General features: G+C 42.3%; 1 protein-coding gene across 2 annotated transcripts; it reads left to right on the top strand.

Annotated features, from left to right (window-relative positions):
* Positions 1–801: 801 nt before the first annotated feature.
* Positions 802–20,110, top strand: LOC130277342 (alpha-1,3-mannosyl-glycoprotein 4-beta-N-acetylglucosaminyltransferase C-like). 2 transcript variants are annotated; one of them, XM_056527967.1, is made up of 5 exons: positions 802–1,315; positions 11,903–12,026; positions 16,202–16,355; positions 16,503–16,611; positions 18,321–20,110. In XM_056527967.1, the coding sequence occupies exons 3-5, from the start codon at positions 16,233–16,235 to the stop codon at positions 19,502–19,504; spliced, it is 1,416 nt and encodes a 471-aa protein (XP_056383942.1). In that variant the 5' UTR covers positions 802–1,315; positions 11,903–12,026; positions 16,202–16,232; the 3' UTR covers positions 19,505–20,110. The 2 variants fall into 2 exon arrangements, with proteins under 2 accessions (XP_056383942.1, XP_056383943.1); XM_056527968.1 differs by lacking the exon at positions 802–1,315 and having other exon boundaries at positions 11,794–12,026.
* The last annotated feature ends 6,309 nt before the right edge of the window (positions 20,111–26,419 follow it).

Here is a 26,419-nt window from a genome sequence, read left to right as displayed (position 1 = left end):
AGATGTAGTAATCCACATTGATCACGGCATGTAAAGGGTTAATGCCGGAGTAATGAAGAAAACTGTGCTTCTGTAGCGGAATGTGATTCTTCGCACAGGGACACCCTTTTCTGCTTTACAGCCAGCTCCTGCTCAATCCCTAATCCTAACCCCTAATCTTAATCCTGACCCTATTCCTTACCCCTAATCCTAATTATAACCTTAACCCCCTAATCGTCACCCTAATCCTAGCCCTTATCTTAATTCTAATCCTAGCCCTAATCTTAACCCCAACCCCTAATCCTAGCCCTAATCTTAACCCTAATCCTATCTCTAATCCTAACCCCAACCCTAACCCTTATACTAATCCCTAACTAATCCCCACCCCTAACAGCGATCAGCACAGAGAAGGGCTGAGAGCACTGAGCTCAGGTCATATTCGGCTACGGGTCTCAGTTATTTCACTTCACCGGATATGAACGTAATTGTTGATGACCAGCATTAGTGGTGAGCCCCAGCTGCTGATAGCAGCCGACACTCCCTTCGTATCCCCACCCCTAACAGCGATCAGCACAGAGAAGGGCTGAGAGCACTGAGCTCAGGTCACATTCGGCTATGGGTCACAGCTTTTTCACTTCACCGGATATGAACGTAATTGTTGATGACCAGCATTAGTGGTGAGCCCCAGCTGCTGATAGCAGCCGACACTCCCTTCGTATCGAGCGAGCTCGGCTTGTGAGCTCGCTACAAAGTCCCTTTATGCACCGATGACCTTACATGTACATAATGAGTCCTTATGGGTGCCCATAGACCTTAGACTAAAAAGTCTATGACAATATCCTGCCCGCCTTAGAAGCAGCTGACTAACATTGTGCTGCTATTTAGCCTAAAAGTACACCCGGATGTTTCTCTCCATGTGACTCTCTCAGTTTCACTTCTTCTGATACATATGAATTATTCAGATTTTTAGTACCCAGATGTATAACTTTACAATGCGGTTGGTATGTATTATTTATCCACAATGAATGCGATCGTCTTCCATAACTTCCACGCACTATGCTACGCAGCCTGCAAATATGATATAAAATGTAGCCATTCACTGCAAGCAAAGAATGAAAGTTTGCTACAATGTATCACTGTGGATGAAAACTTAGGAGTCCAGGAGGATGGTGACTCTTTTGCACACGCTGTTCTTGGCAGCCGTATTTAGTAGGGAAAAACGTAGGTAGGCAGGGAGCGGCACGCCCACGGATTATACTCGGCTACGTCTCTACGGGTCATTCAGTGTATCTCATCCAGCCAGAGGATCGCAGCGTCACAGTGTGTCAGTCATATGGTAAGTACACTGCTAGAGAAGAAATGTTCATTGTCACTACGACTCTATCTAATGCAGTGTTTCCCCAAGCAGGGTGCCTCCAGCTGTTGAAAAACTAGAACTCCCAGCATGCCCGGACAGCCTTCGGCTGTCCGGGCATGCTGGGAGTTGTAGTTTTGCAACACACTCTGTTGGAAACAATCTAATGTATGTAAACTGCTATAGAATATCTAACTTTCTTTTTCTTTTCTTTAAGCCTTCAGTGATTTATAGATGAATTTGGGTCATTCTATTATTATAATTATATTATTTATTTAATTTTTTTTAAATTGATTTATTTATTTTTATCGCAAAGGAAAGTGTTTCCCGTATTACAGATCTATTGATAGTAATGATAGAAGTGATTTGTTCACTTTTCTGTCGTTACTTGTTTTTTTTCTGACAAAAATAAACAAACGGGGGGAGATTTACTGTTGCCGTCCTGAATTTTTTATTTTTTTGCAGCAATTTGGGGCAAATTTTTTTTGTGCCCAAATTTTGCGCAATTTCTAAATACTTCATCGTTTGTCTGTGTGCTTTCTGCCAAACTGACTGCAAACTGCAGCAAATCATTATTGACACTGCAGGGGAAGATATTTACCATCTGCGCCTTTTTGAAAAAAAGGCGCAAAAAGGTGCGCTAACGTTTAAACAGCCCCCCCAATCACCATCAGAAATTCATGCCATTTGCCTTATAAAAATAAATATATATGGAGGAATGACTGCACACAAACAAACAATGATAAATACAATCTTCCCCATTATGTAAGAGCCAAAACTGAAAATGCATCAAATAAATAAAAGATGTATAAAAGATCCGTTCATTACAAAACATCAAATATTTATGTGAATATAAATGCAATATTATCAGAAGAGAAGCAGTGTAACCGCCGGAATGATCAGAGACATCACCCGGTTATGTGGTTGCACTATGTCTTATCTCCAGGGACAGAGATACGTCTGCGTTACCCATTTATTTAATTAATGGTGGAGAACACAGCCATAAAAGTATTCGTAAGTGACAACAGCGCCCCTTCCATGTCACAGGCAGCACAGTGGAGGCCGTTCACTATGCCGAGACATTTTTGCCACTCTGTTGTATACATTTCCATTCCATTTGTCTCAATTTTCAAGAACTCTGATTGCGGTCGGTGAGTGGATCATTTTTAAGTTCATCTAGAGGTTGAAAACCTGTAGTCTCCATTACCCATTGACTTGTTAAGTTGGCAATACAATTCAACGAGTGTTCAGCTGAGAGCTATCTCTACGAATCCCCTCCTCGTTGACATGCACGCTCAGCTTGGTCGAGCGTGCATACATTCTGAATGGGGGTGGGGCTTAGAGTGTGCATATCAATGAAGAGGGGGATTTGTAGATGTTTGACAGAGTCCTTTCCACCCATTCAGTTTGTATGCCAATGAAGAGGAATTTGTAGACATTTGTCCTTTTCCCATAGTCCTTTTCCAAAATTCAGAATGCATGCATGCTCAGCCAAGCTGATTGTGCATATCAATTAGGTAAGATTTTCAGACGCATGACCTCTTCCCCCATTTAGTATATATGCATGCTTAACCAAGCTGAGTGTGCAATTTATCAAGGGGGATTTGTAGACTTATTACCGAGTCCTCCCTCCCCCCCCCCATTCAGAATGTATGCACGCTTGACCAAGCTGAGTGTGCATGTCAAAGGGGGGGGGGGGTGTTAGATGGCTTGGTGGCACATGCATACAGTCTGAATGTAATAAGAGACACTGTCATACACCTCTGGCAGCAGCTTATCACCCAGAAAACAAAAGGATCGGGCAGGTAACATCCAACATGCCAACCATTCTCTACCCCAATGCCTGGCAAGTAAGTGTTGGGGGCCCCATACACTTCAGATGATCGGTCAGTACAATGGCTTCAGCTGTGTGAACAACACATGATCATCAGAAGAACGTTTTTCTCGCAAGCAGAGATCTCCAAATTGAAACAAAAACAAATTATGTATTCAAAAGATGCTAAATTTCTTCCTATACAAAAGGTTTAATTATGACGGCACAAACCACTTAAGACTTCAGATTTTGCAATAGACAATGACAAAGCCGAAATAATGCAATTAATTCTATTACCCAATGTCTGTTCACACGATGGTTCTGTATGTGGACACAGCTGGGCTCTGGCACACAGGTTACATTGTTCATAAAACTGGGAAATGACAAGAGTCCATCAGCTTTTATCCTCATATTACATCATGTTATTAACCTAGGAACATGTTCAGATCAGAATATATAACAAAAACTGATTGTGCCAATAAGTTATTAGGATCCTGTTCACACCCAAGTATTTGGGTGAATAGATTGCAACAGTAGAACACGCATTTCTTAGGCAAAATTGTTTAGCCCAAAGTCTATCTGCGTGTTATACGCTGATAAACTGTCTGGCCCCGCAGAAGCTGCTGCAGATCAATGATTTAAAGAGGGCGCTTTAATGAACTGCAGTGGCTTCTGTGGAGCCAGAGTCCAGCCGCCACTGCCTGAGTCCCGCCGCTCCCGATTCCCTCCCCCATCTCCGGTTTTATAGTTGCCTGTCCAGGAGACCGCGCTCAGTCAAGCTCCGGCGGCGTCCTGCGCTTTTGTTGTGCGCTGCGCAATGACGATTGACCTCCTTAACGCAACATCACTGTCAGTGCGCGGTGCAAAGTGACAGCTTAGGATGCCGCCGGAGCCTTAAGGAGCGTGGTCCCCAGGACAGGCAACTATAAAACCAGGGATGAGTGAGGGAATCGGGCAGCAGCGGCGGGACTCTGGCCCCACAGAAGCCACTGCAGTTCATTGATTTAAAGTGTCCGCTTTAAATCATTGATCTGCTTCTGCGAGGCAAGAAACAGTTAATCGAGGTCTACACGCACACACACGCACCCTCATTTTAACAAGGATATTTTACCCAAATTTATTTGGAAAAATTAAGGTGCGTGTTATAGGCCGGTGCGGGGTATACCCCAAATTACCTACAACCGAATGGAAAAATTTGCATCTTCTGTGTTTTGGATCCACTTTTAGTTTTGGCTGATGAAAAATATGACTTTTTAACCCATTACGCAAAAAAAAATTGCCGTCCACATCCATTTATGTAGGAAGCCAGGTCAGGGCAGTGTATGTTTGTGGTGTAATTGAGGGCTTTGCGACAAACTTTAAATTTTTTATTAAATAGAAAAGTTTCCCTTTCTAAATCAGTTACTACCGCAAAGTGAAAAAACAAAAGTGTGAACCAAAGTCAATTTAGGAAAAAAAAATACTTTGCAAAAACTCACAAATTTTGCAAAAAAAAAACAAACACTTGCAACAATTTATACGACAAATATAGTGCAAAAAGATTATATAAAAGCTTCTTGAATCTCCCCTAGTGTGTATTTTCGCACTGCTGACTTGAAATATGTCATGTTTATGTATACAGTGGTCCCTCAACATACGATGGTAATTCGTTCCAAACGACCCATCGTTTGTCGAATCCATCGTATGTTGAGGAATCCGTGCAATGTAAAAAGTGCATTTAATACTCACCTGTCCCCGCCGCTCCGGACCGCGTCCTCACCGCTCCCGATGCTGTCGCAGGGGCTCCCGATGCTGTCCCGCTGCTCCGGCTTCTTCTTCGGGATCCTCTGGCTTCTTCTGCATCTTCTCTGGTGTCCGGGCCTCGCTTTCTGGTGACGTTATTATGTTGGTGCGCCGGGATGGCGTGCGTAGCGACGTAATAACGACGCTGGAAAGAGAGGCCCGGACCCGGAGAAGATGCAGAAGACGCCGGAGGATCACGAAGTGGACCCGGAGCAGCGGGGATAGGTAAGTGAACCTGTCCGGGATGCTTAAACTGCTATCCGACAGCAGCTTAAGCATTTTGCGCTGTTGGATAGCAGTTAATGCGATGGCCCCGACATATAAAAGCATCCATCGTATGTCGATTTGATCATATGTCGGGGCCATCGCATGTCGGGGGGTTACTTATGTGAATAAAAAAACGCCTGGAAAATTACCAGTATAAACACCCCCAACCCCCCCCCCCCGATCTCCCAAACTGGCTCGGCATTGCTGCTCTATGTGAGTGGCTAATGTGCATAGCGTTCACCGCAGTGAGGTCGACTGTACGCTCCCTCCCCATACAGCTCTATGGGAGAGGCGGAGTGGCATGAACGCTGCGTCCCCGCCTCTCCCATAAAACCGCATGGAGAAGGCGTGTTGGCCATGGCATCATGCTGCGGCCGGCATGCCTCCTGGCCAGGGCCCCATGCAGGAGATCGCGGGGGTCCCAGCAGTCGGACCTACCGTGATCAGACACTTAGTTGTTATGGCTGCATATTTCCTTTAACTGTCAGGCACTATATACCCCAAGTGCCTAATAGTGACTGTGCATGTAGTAAACACGGGAAGGTGACAGTCCTCAAGTATTTATAGATATACTGTACCAAAAAGACGCTAGCTTTTTCTTTTGGTTTATTAGTCCTCAAGTATTAACTTATGGGATACATGGGAGGGGAGGGGGTAGCAAATGTGGGAAGAGAATGATATAGTGTGTGGATGATGTAGAAAGAAAACCGAAAAAAGGGGGCAGCAAAAAGACAGAAAAGAGCAGGATGGAAAGGAGAAAGATGGACACGGAAAAGGGGGATAGGGCAGAAAGATAGGAAAAGAAAAGGAGGCTAACCACTAGGACGGTAAAAACAGTTTATTCCAATATAAACTGAATTGTCAAGGCCGCAGGGCCCGTACAGCCGACCTCCCGCTCAATGTACAAACCAAATCAGTAAATTTATTTAGCATCAGAATAAATGTCCAGAAAGTTGAGTAAAGAAATATCTAAATCTGTGAATTGATAATGACCTATCCAGACATAGCACCTATGAATTAAAGATGGTTCCAAATCCTGTAGGGAGATAAAATGATCTATGTCTACTGTGTAGAACAACAATTGTCCAGTAATTCTAAGGCTGGAATAATCCTGTGAGGGAATAAAAGTGAAGTTCCAATGATCAGCAGTACTATGTACTGGACAGCACTATGTGCTCTCAATATGTCCTCCTGAAAAGTTAATGCGGCATAGTCAGAGTAATACACTGCGATGTTATCCCGGGGAGTAAATGACACGGACTGAGGAATATGTCCTCGCTCACCCGATCTGATGTGGTGTGATGTCCTGTAGCCGATGCTCAAGCTGAGGCGCTACCAGCTTACAAGCAGCGGCTGCAAAGCAGACCGCCGCATTCAGCGAGCATTCGCAGCGAGTCATGAGAAGTCTCCTCGTGTGAAAGTGGCGGGTGCGCTGTAGCAGAAAGGCGCTACTCTGCTGTTACAGCTGAGGAGAGAAGCGTTTACTTAGCATGTCAGCGGTGCCCGATATTGATAGGTTAGGACTAGGATAGGATATCTGGATAGGTTAGAGGTCCGATGCTTGTAGTCAGGAATAGGGGATGCTAGTTAACACATAACTATTTTTATTTTGAGGAGACCTTTTATATACAGAGTACCGATACCGCTATGGGCACCAGATTCGCTCCCAGTTTTGCCAATCTTTTTATGGTGGCCTAGAAGGAGGACGTCAACACTCCCAGGATGAGCGAGGGTCTGGTGCTATGGTAACAGTACATCGATGACATAATTTTAATATGGAAAGGACCAGAAAAGGAATTAAAGGATTTTATTACAATTGTTAATGACAACAACTGCAAACCTTCACTCCAAGCATCAGCAAACATCTAATTGAATTCCTGGACCTGAACATTCAACCCAGCACGGTAGGACTGAAATAATGCACATACCAAAAACCCACCTCTCGAAACAGTTATATTTTATATAACAGCTAACACCTTCAGAGGTGGCTTCTTAACGTACCTTTTGGGCAATGCAGAAGGCTAAGAAGGAATTGCACCGATCTTGATCAATACGAGACGGAAGCAACAACACTAACCCAAAAGTTCAGAGAGAAGCAATATCCGGAGAAGATTCTGAAGAAATCCTTCACTAAAGCTAGAAATTTGGACCGAGCGTCTTTTTTCCCAGAGAAACCATTAACACAGAAAAAGAACAGGAGGCCATGATCATCATCCCATACTCCAGTGAACACAAGAATTGGCACCTGCTTCTAAACGATAAGATCTTGGGTACCACACTCCCCAGGAGACCTTCAATGGTATACTCAAGGGAACTGAATTTAGGAATCCAGGTAGCTCCTACAATCAGAAATCCAACTCTTAGAATTCAGAAAGATACATGGCTAAAATTGAAAGGCTTTTATCGGTGTGGAACCTGCAACAATTGCAAGATAACCAACTTCCACAGGAAAACCATAAAAGTCAGGTCCGCCAAGGAATGGAAAGAGTTAGTCTTGTAATTCCAGTGGAGTAATCTACATTATAGAGTGTCCATGTGGCAAACAATATGTGGGTAGAACAAAGAGACCACTGAAGGTACGAATATCAGAGCATATTTACAACATCAAGAAGGGGGTCATAACACTTCACAATGCACCATAACAAGGACCCAACCGGCCTTACATTTACAGCAATACAATCAGTGAAAAGAAATTGGAGAGGAGACAACTACACTATTCAGATGTCTCGTGATGAAACCAGAAAGATTTTTGATTCTAACACTTTCGAACCTAGAGGCTTGAATGCCGGATGTGAACTATTTGTTTTTTTATAATTCAGGGGGGCCCTCGACCCACGACATGTATGGTGCCAGACTGGTTTGCTGCCGAAAACCCTGCTAGCACTAAGTCTATTACTATCTCTTACATAAGCCTCCTTTTACTATAACTATTAGCATTATTACTTTTTAGACCTGTCAGCACATTTTAGACTCATTGGGGGACATGTATCATTATTTGTGTATGGTAGAAGCATTTTACCCCTTTTCCAAAATTCAAAATTATATGCAGAAGCGCTAAATTTATCAATCAAGCGCAATGAGCTTCATAAATTGCCGGTAAACCTAGTAATCTCCTCAATCCACTCTTTGGAAAATAAAATCGATGATTTAGAGCATCTTGCTACGTTAAGTCCAAGATGGCTTATATTTGCGCAAACAAAACAGCTCTTGCAGCAAAATTTTTGGTGTAAAGGAAAAGTACGCAGTTAATAAATCCATGCGTACTATAGATGTCACTCCACGGTACCCCGATTAGGCCACATCTGGAGGACATGCTCTACCAAAATGTGCGCAAAAAAAGGGCTTGCACCAAATTTTGCGCAAAAAATACACACAAAACAGGGGTAAAATATTTTATACATGTCCCCCATTGTCACTTGTCTCCATTTTTAGGCACTATTTTGTAGGTACATTGACAAATACCATTATGACTATTATCAGTATCATCATTTTTAGACACCATTTAGACTCATTATCACACTTTTCCCCTTTCACATGCATCTACATTTTTAGGTACATTTACCTATTTTACACATGCATTTCCATGCCCCATGTTCACCTATGCCACATATATATATATATTTTTTTTACATATTCATATGTTCATTTCACATACATATCCATTTTGCTATTTTTTGGTACCTTTTCCATGTTCTATGTCCATCTGTGCCACACATTTTATTCATATGTTCATTTCACATGCATATACATTCTATAGCCATCTTGGATATCCATCTTGGCCGACAACACTTCTCATCCATTTTAATAATAATATCTCATCGGTAGTTATCGATCACCCTTCATTTGGCTTTCAGTATGCTTATTATAGTATGTATTCTCTATTCTATTGTACTCTCCCAAGCTTCTCCACCTTTTTCAGCGTTTCTTTCTGCTGGATCCTTCTTTCCACCTTTTCCATTCCACTTTTACCTCTTCCTATTCCAATCTGTCCATCCCATCTTTTGACAATCCACTAGGGTATAAAGGAACTGCAATCCCCATTGTATGCTAGCTACTGAGGAAAGGAGATGTTTTCTGAAACGCGTCTAGCCTTGTATCCCCTATTCCGGACTACGAGCATCGGACCTCTAACCTATCCAGATAGTCAATATCTGGTGCAGCTGACACGATAAGTAAGCGCTTCTCTCCACGGCTGTTACAGCAGCGAAGAGGAGACTTCTCTTGATTCGCTGCGAATGCTCGCTGAATGCGGCGGTCTGCTTTGCAGCCGCTGCTTGTAAGCTGGTAGCGCTTCAGCTTGAGCATCGGCTACAGGACATCACACCACATCAGATCGTTTGAGCGAGGACATATTCCTCAGTCCATGTCATTCACTCCCCGGGATAACATCGCAGTGTATTACTCTGCCTATGCCGCATTGACTTTTTAGGAGGATAGATTGAGAGCACATAGTGCTGTCCAGTACATACCACTGCTGATCATTGGAACTTCACTTTTATTCCTTCACAGGATTATTCCAGCCTTAGAATTACTGGACAATTGTTGTTCTACACAGTAGACATAGATCATTTTCTCTCCCTACATGATTTGGAACCATCTTTAATTCATAGGTGCTATGTCTGGATAGGTTATTATCAATTCACAGATTTATATATTTCTTTACTGAATGTTCTGGACATTTTTTCTGATGCTAAATAGCAAAAGGGTTTTTATATGTGTATTTGTATATTTTTATATGAATTTACTGATTTGGTTTGTACATTGAGCGGTAGGTCGGCTGTACGGGCCCTGCGGCCTATCCACCCAGTTGACAATTCAGTTTATATTGGAATAAATAGTTTTTACCGTCCTAGTGGTTAGCCTCCTTTTCTTTTCCTTTCTTTCTGCCCTCTCCCCCTTTTCCGTGTCCATCTTTCTCCTTCCCCTCCTGCTCTTTTCTGTCTTTTTGCTGCCCCCTTTTTTCTGTTTTCTTTCCGCTCTATCATTCTCTTCCCACGTTTGCTACCCCCTCCCCTCCCACGTATCCCATAAGTTAGTACTTGAGGACTGTCACCTCCCTGTGTTTATACCAGGGATGATGTTTAGTAAAATAAAAATACGGATATAACAATAATTTCAGTAGCAATTCAAACATGCTCCTTGATGTGTCCACCAGAACCCTAATGAAAAACCTCCCTTCTTTATACTGCAGGTGGCATTGGGAAAATTTTACAAAAATAGAAACAGTTATTAAACAGGAACTTTTTATTTATTTTAAAAAAATAAAAATGTGGACGATAAAAGAACAATAAAACAATAAAAACACAATAGCTATTATATAGTTATAAATAATTCACACAGAAACAGCTGGTTTAGCCTCATGATAAGGCAAGAGTCATAAGGACAGGTTAGGACTCGGTACCAGGTAACTGCCTGACCGCCATTAATGATTGACCCAGCGTTTGACAACCTCCTCCCCATCACCTTCACTACGTTTTAAAGAAAGTAAATGATTAAAAACGCAGAAGGTTTGGTCACCGATCTGTGTGATAAGGAAGAAGGAAAGTTCTAGGAAAGGATACTGTAAGTAGCTTATTACATTTTCTGATCCAGTATTCTATGGGACACGATAAGTCTATGTTTACACAGTATTTTTGTCTAATGCAGACTATGTGCTGCAGTTCGCATTTCCTACGTTCACACTGCATTTTTTTCTTATTCAGCAGTTTTCATTAAGAGTTTTAAAGTACAGCTTAATACAAAAAAATACAAAATAACAAACAAAACAAAATAACACATAAGATATCATATACATAATTGTACGTATAGTAAATTGAGGAGTAATAAGTCTGAAGTAAGGAAAGTCATTGATACAAATATATAAAATGCTCAATATCTAGAACAAATACAATAATATAACAGTATGTTAGGATAATAAAAAGGTAAGTATAGTGTATGTTCATAGACAATTAAGTTGTGCAATAAGAGGAGAGGCCGTTGATAAACTATGCATTTTTAGCATGTATTATTTGTTTTGATGGGTGAACTCATTTAACCCCTTAAAGGGGTACTCAACCCCTAAACATCTTATTCCCTATCCAAATGATAGGGGATAAGATGTCTGATTGTGGGGTGTCTGGCTGCTGGAACCCCCGTGACCTTCTGAACATCAAAACGCTGGCTTTGGGGCAGCCATGGTTGTGACATCATGCCCCCTGCATTCATGGGGAGGGGGCATGGCGACTGTATATCACACCAGAGGACCTGACGAAGAGGGGTGCCATCCCCTCAAACTTATACAGATTTGTAAATTACTTCTATTAAAAAAATCTTAATCCTTCCATCTGCTGTATGTTCCACAGGAAGTTGTGTAGTTCTTTCCAGTCTGACCATAGTGCTCTCTGCTGACACCTCTGTCTATGTCAGGAACTGTCCAGAGTAGGAGCAAATCCCCATAGTAAACCTCTCCTGCTCTGGACAGTTCCCGACACGGACAAAGGTGTAAGCAGAGAGCACTGTGGTCAGACTAGAAAGAACTACACAACTTCCTGTGAAGCATACAGCAGTTGATAAGTACTGGAAGGGTTAAGATTTTTAAATAGAAGTAATTTACAAATCCGTATAAGTTTCTTACACCAGTTGATTAGAAAATATTTGTTTTCCACCAGAGGGCCCCTTTAAGCTGTGCTCATTATGCGGATGTCACATTGTTTCCTATTTCTTCACAGTTTATAGTTGCATTATCGGCTGCCGTGTAAAGGGCGACTTCCTCATTAGAGATTTCCTGTGGTCGATCACACGGCACGCACCTGCTATATCACTAGTCTGACAGTCTCTGATGGGGATTGACATGTGAGTATACATAGATCTTATTTTATACATGTACTGCACATGTGGGTCACATGCTAAATGTAAGGGGGTTTTTATAGTTTCATGTTAATCAGCATTTCCAAACCAGTGCGCCTCCAGCTGTTGCAAAACTACAACTTCCAGCAGAGATCCCGAGAACTGACAGAAACAGATGAGCATATTAGATACATAAATATGTGCAACTTGTTTTACCTATATGTGATCACAAAACATGCTGGGAGTTGTAGTTTTGCAACAGCTGGAGGCATATTAACTACTTTAGATCCTGCAGTGTGACTTTGTCCTAGGCCTGGCTGGAAGCTCAAAAAGGTCCTAGGGTGAAGCTATGGGGCTCCTGTACTAAGCCTTCGGCTCTCCGGGCATGCTGGGAGTTGTAGTTTTGCAACAGCTTGGGGCACCTTTGGCAGTCCGGGTATGCTGGGAGTTGTAGTATTGCAACAGCCAAAGACACCTTTGGCTGTCAAGGTATGCTGTGAGTTGTAGTTTTGCAAGAGCTGGAGGCACCTTTGGTGGTCGATGCATGCTGGGACACAATGCAGATTCAGAGGACAACGGGGACCCGCATTTCATAAGTTTTCAAACCAGTGTTTTCCAAGCAGTGAGCCTCCAGCTGTTGCAAAACTACAATTTCCAGGATGGCCGGACAGCCAAAGGCTGTCCAGGCATGCTGGGAGTTATAGTTTTGCGACAGCTGGAGGCACACTGGTTAGGAAAGACTGCTTTATATTCTGCAGTTTGCCTTTGTCCTAGACCTGGCCAGAAGCCCAAAAAGGACCAAGGATAAAGATATGTGGCTTCTGAATAAAGCCTTTAGCTCTTCAGAATGCTGGGAGATGTAGTCTTGGAACAGCTGGAGGAACATTGGTTTGGAAACACTGGTCTGGGCACTAATGGACTGAGGGTCCGCACTGCATATAGCCCCACTGTCCTCTGAATCTGCATTGAGTCCTACAGTCCCAGCACAGAAGTGGAGCAACTAACTAGGTACAAAGTACGGTATACGTTTGTCTATCACACGATCTTTATCACCGTCATAACTTCACTGTAACCATAAAACCTTCCTAACCTGCGTCGATAAAGGGTTATTTACGTCTGGCCATTTGTGGCACATGCACAGGATACATAGACGTGGCTTCCACACTGCAACCCGAACACCAGATTGGGCCCCATCAGTGCTGAGTTGGTGTATCTTGTAATTCTTAAAGGGGTACTCCGGTGAAAACCTTTTTTTCTTTTAAATCAACTGGTGGCAGAAAGTTAAACATTTGTAAATTACTTCTATAAAAAAAAATCTTAATCCTTCCTATACTTATTAGCTGCTGAATACTACAGAGGAAATTCTTTTCTTTTTGGAATGCTCTCTGATGACATCACGAGCACAGTTCTCTCTGCTGACGTTATTATAATAATAACGCTTTATTTATTGTTGTCCTTAGTGGGATTTGAACCCAAGTCCCCAGCACTGCAGGGCAGCAGTGCTAACCAATGAGCCACCATGCTGCCCTTAGCATACATCTGCTATGCATGGTTGCTAAAATAGACAGAGAGGTCAGCAGAGAGCACTGTGCTTGTGATGTCATCAGTGTTCCAAAAAGAAAGGAATTTCCTCTGTAGCATTCAGCAGCTAATAAGTACTGGAAGGATTAAGATTTTTTAATAGAAGTAATTTACAAATATGTTTAACTTTCTGCCACCAGTTGATTTAAAAGAAAAAAGGTTTTCACCGGAGTACCACTTTAACCCCTTAAGGACGCAGGACGTAAATGTACGTCCTGGTGAGGTGGTACTTAACGCACCAGGACGTACATTTACATCCTGTGCATAACCGCGGGCATCGGAGCGATGCCCGTGTCATGCGCGGCTGATCCCGGCTGCTGATCGCAGCCAGGGACCTGCCGGCAATGGCCGACGCCCGCGATCTCGCGGGCGTCCGCCATTAACCCCTCAGGTGCCGGGATCAATACAGATCCCGGCATCTGCGGCAGTTCGCGATTTAAATGAACGATCGGATCGCCCGCAGCGCTGCTGCGGGGATCCGATCATTCAGAACGCCGCACGGAGGTCCCCTCTCCTTCCTCCGTGCGGCTCCCGGCGTCTCCTGCTCTGGTCTGTGATCGAGCAGACCAGAACAGAAGATGACCGATAATACTGATCTGTTCTATGTCCTATACATAGAACAGATCAGTATTAGCAATCATGGTATTGCTATGAATAGTCCCCTATGGGGACTATTCAAGTGTAAAAAAAAATGTAAAAAAATGTAAAAGTAAAAAAAAAGTGAAAAATCCCCTCCCCCAATAAAAAAGTAAAACGTCCGTTTTTTCCTATTTTACCCCCAAAAAGCGTAAAAAACATTTTTTATAGACATATTTGGTATCGCCGCGTGCGTAAATGTCCGAACTATTAAAATAAAATGTTAATGATCCCGTACGGTGAACGGCGTGAACGAAAAAAAAAAGTCCAAAATTCCTACTTTTTTAATACATTTTATTTAAAAAAAAATTATAAAAAATGTATTAAAAGTTTTTTATATGCAAATGTGGTATCAAAAAAAAGTACAGATCATGGCGCAAAAAATGAGCCCCCATACCGCCACTTATACAGAAAAATAAAAAAGTTAGAGGTCATCACAATAAAGGGATTATAAACGTACTAATTTGGTTAAAAAGTTTGTGATTTTTTTTTTTAAGCGCAACAATAATATAAAAGTATATAATAACGGGTATCATTTTAATCGTATTGACCCTCAGAATAAAGAACACACGTCATTTTTACCTTAAATTGTACGGCGTGAAAACAAAACCTTCCAAAATTAGCTAAATTGCGTTTTTCGTTTTAATTTCCCCACAAAAATAGTGTTTTTTGGTTGCGCCATACATTTTATGATATAATGAGTGATGTCATTACAAAGGACAACTGGTCGCGCAAAAAACAAGCCCTCATACTAGTCTGTGGATGAAAATATAAAAGAGTTATGATTTTTAGAAGGCGAGGAGGAAAAAATGAAAACGTAAAAATTAAATTGTCTGAGTCCTTAAGGCCAAAATGGGCTGAGTCCTTAAGGGGTTAAGGGGTATCGAAGTCTATTACATGTGATAATGCCCTGCGGAGTTGGTGTATCTAAGCCTATAATGTGTGATACTTTTTTTTTTTGGGGTTATCAAAGTCTATTACTTGTGTATCTAAATCTATCATGTGCAATGCATGAGCTCCTTTGGGTATGTATCCAATAGGTGTGATACTGTCTTCTTAGCTGGATGCCATGTGCTGGGGGCGCTGGTCCATGCAGCCACAATGTAGCAGAGCTGAACATTTGCATCAGTTCGGGGAAATTTCAACAGTTGCACATGATAGAAGTCAGTGGAGTGGGGTCCTTGAGAAGATAGGGCCCCAGCATTGGAAATCTGCCATTATTCTGGCGCAGTGTTTCCCAACCGGTATGCCTTCGGCTGTCCGGGCAACTGGGAGTTGTAGTTTTGCAACAGCTGGAGGCACACTTGTTGGGAAACACTGCTTTATATTCCGCAGTGTGACGATTTTGTCCTAGGCCTGGCTGGAAGCCTAAAAATCCTAGGATAAAGCTATGAGACTCCTGTACAAAGCATTTGGCTGTCCGGGCATGCTGGGAGTTGTAGTATTGCACCAGCTGGGAGATGGCAAGGATTCCCCTTTACCTGTGTTCCCCAGCTGTGGCAAAACTACAACTTCCATCGTACCCTCACAGCCTGCAACTGTCGGGGCATGATGGTAGTTGTAGTTTTGTTGTCGTTTTGCAACACCTGGAGAACCTTTTGGCTTTCATCATGATGGGTGTTGTAGTTTTGCAACAACTGGAGGGCCGCGGGTTCGAGAACGCTGATGTAGTGGGTGTCAGGGCATGCTGGGAGTTGTAGTTTTGCAACAGCTGGAGGTACGCAGTTTGGAGACCACTGTGCTAAGACTCTTGTATTGCTCTTTGTTTCACACTAGTGCAGTGGTCTCCAACCTGCGGACCTCCAGATGTTGCAAAACTACAATTCCCAGCATGCCCGGACAGCCAACGGCTGTCCGGGCATGCTGGGAGTTGTAGTTTTGCAACATCTGGAGGTCCGCAGGTTGGAGACCACTGCACTAGTACATACAATGTATCTAACAGTAACAGTTTGTATCTATTTCAGACTAACAGAACTATATTAGCGTCTCCAGAAGATGAGAAGGGCCCAAGTCTGGAAGGTTCTGTCTGTAGTTTTCTTTGGCCTCTGCGTCACCGTTCTGATCACCCGAGGACCGGCTAATGTCGAGTGCCCAGACCTGTCTGATCCCTATCTACAGGTAATGGTGAATCAGCGCCATACACTGTAATGGGAGCGGGAGGCCATACAAGGATAGCGCTGGATGACGCATAGATTGATCTCATAGAACAATAAAGAATAATTCAATAAGAGTCCACCTGTGCTCATGATTATTCTGCTTTTCCAGACACGGGAAGTAAAGAACCATCGCTTGTTCGACGTGAACCGAGACGCTCTACAAAGTCTTGAGATCCCCTATAAGTATCTGCTGGGTTCTCCTCCGTCTGGACCAAAACGTAAGCACATGGGCGATGGACCTTTAACTTGGGATGGGAATATTTCCAATTAAAGGGGTACTCTAGTAGAAAAAATTTACATCAACTGGAGCCAGAAAGATATACAGATTTGTAATTCACTTCTATTTAATAATCTTAACCCTTTCAGTACTTATCAGCTGCTGTATGCTCCAAAGGAAGTTATGTATTCTTTCTAGTTTGACCACAGTGCTCTCTGTTTCCACCTCTGTCCTTTAAATAAGGATCTGCTCCTACTCTGGACAGTTCCTGACATGGACAGAGGTGGCAGCAGAGAGCACTGTGGTCAGACTGGAAAGATTACATGACTTCCTTTGGAGCATACAGCAGCTGATAAGTACTGGAAGGATTAAATTATAGATTTTTAAATAGAAATAATTAACAAATTTGTATAACTTTAGACACCAGTTGATTTAAAAAAAAATTTCCACTGGATTACCCTTTTAATATCTATCATCAGAACATAAGATGAACGTCTTACAAATGCAATAAAGAATCCTTACATCTTCGGTATTGTTTCTGGAGAATGGCGTCAGGGGGTTTCCATATATCCATATGGCACTTTGTATACTGGATATACTGATGGCAACACCTCTGTAGCAATATATTCTACTGTATATTAGAGGAAAGTATTAATACAACTATGTTGAACATTGAATTTTTTGGAAATGTCCAGGGACTGAGCAGAATGCAGTGGCTGAAAGCACCATAACCTCTGTTGCTCCAGACACATTGATGTTTCTATACTTACTGTTCAGATCCTATAAAATAGATAAAGCTGGCCATACACATTAATGTCAGCTGAGCTCACTGAGGGGACTGGCTGAACAGCTAATAAGTATGGTGGTCTCTCGATTGTACCCCAAAAGACAATGTCAGGGGAGAGAGGGATGGGATAGTGGGATTTTAAAATGTCCAATACTTTAGTTTCCAGGGGAGAGGAGTCAGTAGGAGCAGACAGAGGAGTCTAGAGAATGGGGAAGAGGAGCCTGGAGGAAGAAAGTGGAGTCTGGAGGGAGGGGGCAGAGGAGTCTGGAGAAGGGGGAAGGGGAGTCTGGAGGGAGGGTACAGAGGAGGCTGGAGGGAGGAGACAGAGGAGGTTGGAGGGGGGACAGGAACGTCTGGAGAAGACAGAGGAGTCAAGAAGGGGGGCAGAGGAGTCTGGTAGAGAGGCAAAAGGAGTCTTGAGGGGGTCTCTGGAGGAGGGGACTGAGGAGTCTGGAGGAGGGGACAGAAGAGTCTGGAGAAGACAGAGGAGTCGGGGGGCAGACTGTAAATAATACTCAATAGGTCCAGGCCCACAATAATTCTAAACCAGCATGTCTGGGCTCCTAATCTCAACACAGGCATCATAAGGGTTTGTAGTGTACTTCCTTGGTGAAAATCTGACACTAACCCTTAGGATTTCACAGGAGAATATGTACAAGGATTAGTCCTATTATCAATCAGGACTTTGGTACATAATCCTCAGAAATAAGTAGGACGCTGTTTATTTCCACTCCTGAATTGTTTCCATGGTGGCACCAAATGATTTATCCATTTTCCATTGCATTTAAAACCCTATTCACAAAGTGTAGCTAGATTTAATGCTGTTGTTGTTATACCAATTTGTTATACCAATTCTCTTTGTGCTAAATAAAGTATATGATAACATTTTATGACATTTTAATATCTTGTATGTTCTTACTAAGGATTCCTGTCCATTGGTATATCTTCTGTGAAGAGAAATAAGGAGAGTTATCTGCTGACCACCATCCAGTCGATCTTCGGTCACTGCAGTCAGAATGAGCTGGATGAGTTGGTGGTGGTCATCTACCTGGCTAATGCCAGACATACCGATAACCGGGACACCGCAGAGAAGATCAAACATCACTTCCCTGAAGAGATTGCTGCGGGTCATCTGATTGTCATCAGCAGCTATATCAATGGCTACCCACTCCTGGACGGGTTAAGGAGGAATTACAATGACTCCCCCGATAGAGTGCGGTTCCGCTCTAAACAGAACGTGGACTACGCCTTCCTGGTCAACTTCTGCGCCAATCTGTCTCATTATTACCTTATGTTAGAGGATGACGTAACTTGTTCTGTGAACTTCCTGACGTCCATTAGGAAATACATCAATGAGTACACCGCTCCTTGGACTACGATAACCTTTTCTAACTTGGGATACATTGGAAAACTCTACCACAGCGAGGATCTTCCAAAACTGTCGCGTTTCTTGCTCCTCTTCTACGACGAGATGCCGTGTGACTGGCTCCTAGACCTGTTCTACAGATCCAAAGCTCAGGCCGATATTATCCGATACAAACCATCACTCTTCCAACATATAGGACAATATTCCTCATTCCAGGGCAATGCCAATAGGTTGAAAGACAAAGATTTTGTTGAAGTTTTAATACCATACGGAGACCAACCGGTGGCCTCTTGCTTTACGGATATTAAGGCGTATAATGACAACACTCCGGATAATGTTTGTATCCCGGGTCCCAGCTTCTTTTGGGGAATGGAAATTGATTCCGGCAACAATTTTACAATGGTTTTCCAAACACCGACTAATATTAAAAAAATCAGCATCATTACCGGGACACCAGAACACCCCCGGGACATCCTGCAATCGGGTATCGTACAGGTGGGAAGAGAAAAAGATCTGAAAAAAGAAACCTGCAAAATATTTAGAAAAATTGGCGAGTTTGGAAATGGAACATTTTTACTTGATAATATAGACCACGCAACAGGGGGATTGGTAGATTGCCTTAAAATTCAGGTTTCTGCACCCCAGGCGAACTGGCTTATAATACAAAAAATAGGTATTTGGGTCAGGAAGGAGAAGATACATAATGACACTTTGTCTCATGTTGTTTTGGCCTCCAGGTAGGTCCATCTGAAGACCGCCATCGATCTCTTTTATATTGTTCCTTTCATGAAGCTCCTGTATTATTTCAGCAGCGGTCATATGATTACACACACAGCGCCACAGTCAGATTCTAGACATAAGTAAATGGCGAGCATTCACATTGCATTTCAAACAAATCCACTATTATTCATAATAAATCATAGGATAAATCATTTTCTTCTCTTGACTATGACTGGACTGAAAGGGCATGTCTGTCCCTGCTGTTTGATGCCAAAAAGGTGCATTGTAAATAAAATGTAAATAATAATTTTTAATAAATATTCTGTCATTCCCATCATGCCTGCACCAATGTAATATTCTGTTAGGAACTTTCATATGTGCTCAATGGTGCCTCATGCTGAGTAATATACAGTGTATACGTGGCCTATGGGACTGGAGAAGAGGAAGGAACAACTGCTCTAAGAAAAGTTCTGCCAGAATAAAAACCTGTTTATCCACTGTCCAGTAAAACACATGTAGATATCCCGATTAATAAATGACAAAGAGACAGTGCAGCTAAATCAACCATCTACTCCGAGGTTAACTGGTAGGTCTGAAAAACCCCAAAAGACCCAGAAATCAACAGGAGAAAAAATATAATCAAAGATAATTATATAACCAGTCCTCAAAAAGTAGTGAAAAAAGAAAGAAAAAGAACAAGGGATAATAGTGATGGTGATTTAGGGTTAAATATGTACAATAATATGTGAGTGAATGAAAAATGATAAAAATGAGCTGATAAAGGTGAGTATAAAGGTTCACAATATCAAAAAGAGTGAATAAGTGCAGAGTAATAATCAGAAAAATTAGGGGTAATGAAAATATTAATAGTTATTAGACATCAAAAATAATATATATAGATAATAAGAATGCCTGCAAAAGATGATAATCTTAAACAATCATATGCATTTATTAAATGATAACGAAATAATAATCAATGCCTGAGCAGGGCCCTTGCTCAGGCATGCGATCTGAATATTAAAATATAATGATTAAGAAGTGCCAACTATCTCAAAATGTAAAAATTAAAAATAGTCCTTTATAGCCAAAAAAATCTTATAGAATAAATTTGTATAAATAGAAGCAGTATTGAATATATTGTCCAGCGATCAAAGAGTCTGTATAATCCAGTAATACTCCAATGTAAAACACAGTCACTTTAAACTGTAGCAAATGTTTCAATGTTTCATTCAGAAGATATAATGTAATTGATCACTGTTATCTACTTGAGTCCCACAACAAGTGTTTGTAGGATACCAGTATTAGTAGCAAAATATAATTACAGTTGCTTAAATGAAATCAGGCACAGACCTTATGGTTGTTTTCACCGTGATGGTCGGCAGCTGAATGTCTCCAGAGTTTCAGGCTCCGGGGACTGTGGAAGCCCAGTGCCCGCACGGACCAAATCAATCACCACCCTGGCATGGGTAGGAAGGTACCTTTAGTGCCGTAATTGGAAGGATGCGATAATCCCGATTGCTTTGATGTAGAGCGCTGGATTATAGATCGTGGGATAAATATGCAAACAAGCAGGAGTATCGTGCTTTGCACAGCTCAGTGGCCGGTCTGGAGGGAAATCGGCAGCGGCTGCCCGGCGTCCTCGTGGCGTGTGAATAGAGCGCTAATTCACAGTGGTCCACTAGTCCGGGTCCTGCAGCACTGTCTAGGCGGTATCGGCTGATAAAAATATTAAACGAGGTTGAGATAGAAAAGGCTGATAAGTATAAAATAAGGCTAGACGCGTTTCACGATGTAATGTCGCATTCTTCAGTAGCCTGATTAGATTAAAAGACTTTTAATTAGATTATCTATATATATTATTTTTGATGTCTAATAACTATTAATATTTTCATTACCCCTAATTTTTCTGATTATTACTCTGCACTTATTCACTCTTTGAGATATTGTGAACCTTTATACTCACCCTTATCAGCTAATTTTTATCATTTTTCATTCACTCACATATTATTGTACATATTTAACCCTAAATCACCATCACTATTATCCCTTGTTCTTTTCTTTTTCTTTCTTTTTTCACTACTTTTTGAGGACTGGTTATAGATATCCAGATTAGTTACAAATAAAAAAAAGGGGTTTCCTAAGGTCAGGGTCACTGCTGCTTCCCATATGGACAGTAATAGATCTACTATAATACTGCTCCTATATACAGGAATATAACTACTATAATACTGCTCCTATATACAAAAATATAACCACTATAATACTGCTCCTATATACAAGAATATAACTACTATAATACTGCCTCCTATATACAAGAATATAACTACTATAATACTGTCTCCTATATACAAGAATATAACTACTATAATACTGCTCCTATATACAAGAATACAATTACTATAATACTGCTCCTATATACAAGAATATAACTACTATAATACTGCCCCTATATACAAGAATATAACTACTATAATACTGCTCCTATATACAAGAATATAACTACTATAACACTGCTCCTATATACAAGAATATAACTACTATAATACTGCCCCCTATATACAAGAATATAACTACTATAATACTGCTCCTATATACAGGAATATAACTACTATAATACTGCTCCTATATACAAGAATATTACTACTATAATACTGCCTCCTATATACAAGAATATAACTACTATAATACTGCTCCTATATACAAGAATATAACTACTATAATACTGCTCCTATATACAAGAATATTACTACTATAATACTGCCTCCTATTTACAAGAATATAACTACTATAATACTGCTCCTATATACAAGAATATAACTACTATAATACTGCTCCTATATACAAGAATATAACTACTATAATACTGCTCCTATATACAAGAATATAACTACTATAATACTGCTCCCTATATACAAGAATATAACTACTATAATACTGTCTCCTATATACAAGAATATGGTTAAAATTTACTTACCAACATTTTTTCTTTCCATGAGTCCCGAGGCGGCACACAGAGGGTTAATATATTTCCTTTTTCCTACTGGACAGAAGAATGATCAGATAATCAATTAATTAATCAATTAACATGTTCCGCACCTGTAGATGAACCTGCCCCTATAAGAACCCCTACAAGAAACTACACACTGGTGATGTATGCAGCAATAACAAACTTTAATAGGGAGGGTAATTGTGCCACCTCGGGACTCATGGAAAGAAAAAATTTCGGTAAGTAAATTTTAACCTTCCATTTCATCCCTCGGCGGCACACAGAGGGATATGCAAAGCAATAAATCAAGGGGGGGGGTAAAGAGGTAGCCACTTCCAGCACATTTCTGCCAAAGGACGCTTCCTTGCTAGCTTTGAGATTAATCTTGTAGTGATTAATAAAGGTGTTAGGTGAAGACCAAGTTGCAGCCCGACAGATGTCATCTAGGGAAACTTGCGCCAGATTAGCCCAGGACGTAGACATAGCTCTGGTGGAATGTGCGCGAACCCCAATAGGGCATTCTTTACCACAAATGGAATAGGAGATACGGACAACATCCTTTATCCACCTAGCGAGAGTGGCTTTAGATGCTGCCTTACCCCTGTTTGGGCCAGCGAATTGCAGAAACAAGGTGTCCGACAATCTGAATTCTTCAGACCTTTGGATATAGCAAAGGACCGCCCGCTTGACATCCAAGGTGTGGAGAGAGGATTCTCTGTCATCATCAGGGCTTGGATAAAAATTAGGCAGGAAAATTTCCTGATTCAGGTTGGAACATGAAGCAACCTTCGGAATAAAAGAAGGATTTAAACGTAGCACCAAACAGTCCTGTTGGATTCTTAAATAAGGAGGATGGATGGATAAGGCTTGAATTTCTGACACTCTTTTGGCCGAGGTTATGGCCACCAGGAACAACACCTTCCAGGACAAAAATTTAAAGTCTGATTCTCCAATAGGCTCAAATGGACTTGTAGTGAGAGCTTGAAGTATCGAAGGTAAATCCCAGGAAGGAACAGGGTGTGAGATGGATGGCCTGAGATTGGAGATGGCTTTAAAAAAATCTATTGACCAAGCCATTGTTGGAGAATGATCCTTGAAAGAAATTATTGATGGATGAAAAATGAACACTGAGTGTATTTGGTTTAAGGCTCTTGACAAATCCTTCTTTAAGGTACTCGTGAGAGAGGGACGGAGACTCAACATTATGAGAGGTACGCCACGAACGGAAAATTTTCATGACTCTGGAATATACTTTCAGAGTAGAGGGCTTCCTGGAGGCTGCCAAAAGATTGATCACTTCATCGGAAAACCCCTGAGAGAGAAGAGTTACCATCTCAGGAGCCAGGCTTTCAGTCTCAGTTTGTGAATACAAGGATGGCAGAGGCCTTGTTGAAGGACTAGATCCGGGATCAATGGCAGCTCCCAGAGACATCCTCTCGAAAGACTGGATGCGAGCTGGAACCAAGCCCTCCTGGGCCAGAATGGTAATATTGCTAGGACTGTGGCTCGATCCTCCTTGACCTTGGCCAACATCCTCGGAATGAGGGGAAAAGGAGGAAATGCGTAAATTAACCTGTTTGTCCATGGAAATGAGAGACCTTCTAGATGATCTGGCTGGTCCTGACGGTAAATTGAGCAAAAAAGTGGGATTTTGCGGTTCTCTCTTGTCGCCATCACATCTATCTCCGGACAGCCAAATCTCTTCACCATTTGGAGGAAAATCTTGTTGTTCAGGCTCCATTCCGCTGGGCTGAGGTCCCTTCTGCTGAGGAAATCCGCTTGAACGCTGAGTGTACCCCTCATGTGGACTGCATGAAGATCCTGTAGATGTTCTTCTGCCCAACTCATTAAGGGGCGACACTCTTCCATCAATTGAGAAGACCTCGTTCCGCCCTGCTTGTTGAGGTAGAATACGGTCGGGAGGTTGTCTGACTGGATAAGTACTCTGTGACCCTGCAAAGAAGGAGAAAAGTGAGACAAGGCAAGACGTACTGCTCTAAGTTCCTTCCGATTTGAAGACAGAGACGCCTCTGTCTTCGACCATTTACCTTGGACCCATTGGTATTCAAGATGCGCTCCCCAACCACTGGCGGAGGCATCCGTGGTTAGGAGGACCTGGGGAGCCAAACAAAGGGATCTACCTACACCCACATTGTCTGGACGAAGCCACCAAGCAAGATCTCTCCTGGTGGATGGAGATATGGACATCATGTGGTCCAGACCCCAGGGCCTCCTGTTCCACTGGGCCAGGATATTGAGCTGCAGGGGTCTCATGTGCGCTCTCCCCCAAGGAACTGCACCTAGAGCTGACATCATCAAGCCCAGTCTACTCATGGCTGACCACACCGATACCTTCTTGCAATCCCGTAGTCTGACAACCTCCATCCTGATTTTCACAAGTCTGTCCTCTGAAAGGAAGAGCTTCATGGTCTGTGAGTCTATGATAAAACCCAGGAATTTTCCCTGAGTTGTAGGAGATAGATGAGATTTTTCTCGATTCACTAGAAATCCGTGGGTCTCCAGAACTGAGATTGTCAGTTGAATTTGTTGGAGAAGCATTTTGACAGTATGAGCTACGATGAGCCAATAGTCTAGATACGGGACTAGGCTGACCCCCTGAAGGCGCAGATGAGCAGCAAGAACCACCGCCACTTTGGTGAAGACTCGAGGGGCTGACGACAGCCCGAACGGAAGGCACGTAAACTGAAAATACTGAATTTCGTGCTCTATGAGAATAGCCAGCCTTAAAAACCTTCTGTGAGACTTGAGTATTGGGATATGGAGGTATGCTTCCCTCATATCTATGGTTGCCATCCGATCTCCCTCCTCTATAAGTGGAATGACTGTCCTGATAGACTCCATTTTGAATCTCTTCTTGACTATAAATTTTTTCAGGAAGGTCAGGCCTAGAGATGAGCGAACTTACAGTAAATTCGATTCGTCGCGAACTTCTCGGCTCGGCAGTTGATGACTTTCCTGCATAAATGTGTTCAGCTTTCAGGTGCTCCGGTGGGCTGGAAAAGGTAGATACAGTCCTAGGAAAGAGTCTCCTAGGACTGTATCCACCTTTTCCAGCCCACGGGAGCACCTGAAAGCTGAACTAATTTATGCAGAAAAAGTAATCAACTGCCGAGCCGAGAAGTTTGTGACGAATCAAATTTACTGTAAGTTCACTCATCTCTTGTCAGGTCTATAACAAGTCTCCAGGAGCCCCCTTTTTTTGGTACCGTGAAGACTCTGGAGTATACCCCAGAACTCCTTAGATGGGCTGGCACGGGCTCCAAGGCTCCTTTCTCCACGAATTCTGCAATCAGAGGAATTATATACTGATCTCCCCTGTTGAGAAAAAATCTGTTGGGAGGCATCCTTAATAGTTCTAGCGCATACCCTCTCAAGATCACAGACCTTACCCAGGAGTCGGCAGATGTTGTGCACCATACTGAGGAGAACTGGGAAAGCCTGGCGCCGACTTGGGGTAAGTAGGAGCTGGCGTCAAAAAACCTTTAGGCTTTTCTCCTCCCGGAGATTTCTTCTTGTAAGAAGATTGTGGTCGCGTTTGTCTGCGCTGTTTATTTCTCTGAAAGAAAGGCTTTTTATTTTGAGGAGAAATCTGTACTGTTTTCTTCCAGGGCAGAATCTAGGTTGTTTATATCCTGCTGGGAAGAAAGCACCTTTCTTCCTGCTCATGCCCTCTAGAATAGGATTCAATTGAGATCCAAATAATTCTTTGCCCTCAAATGGGAGAGAACAGAAATGATTTTTGGCTGGAACATCCCCAGTCCATTCTTTCAGCCATAGAGCCCTTCTGGCTGAAGTGGAGCTAGCCAAAATTTTGGCATTCAATCGTAAAATGTCTAGTGGGAAATCAACAAGGAAATCTGCAGCCAACTTCATCTTCGGTAGTGAATGTAACAGCTCATCCCTAGGTACCCCATCCTGGATTTCCCTCG

The sequence above is a fragment of the Hyla sarda genome, chromosome 6, assembly GCF_029499605.1.
Source record: "Hyla sarda isolate aHylSar1 chromosome 6, aHylSar1.hap1, whole genome shotgun sequence".
Classification (NCBI taxonomy): Eukaryota; Metazoa; Chordata; class Amphibia; order Anura; family Hylidae; genus Hyla; species Hyla sarda.
This window is presented reverse-complemented; position numbering and strand designations above follow the sequence as displayed.

Coding starts and splice junctions, on each gene's coding strand:
- LOC130277342 (XM_056527967.1), top strand. CDS start 16,233: ATGAGAAGGGCCCAAGTCTGGAAGGTTCTGTCTGTAGTTTTCTTTGGC. Junction 16,356..16,502: donor TGTCTGATCCCTATCTACAG/GTAATGGTGAAT, acceptor CTGCTTTTCCAG/ACACGGGAAGTAAAGAACCA. Junction 16,612..18,320: donor TCCTCCGTCTGGACCAAAAC/GTAAGCACATGG, acceptor GTTCTTACTAAG/GATTCCTGTCCATTGGTATA.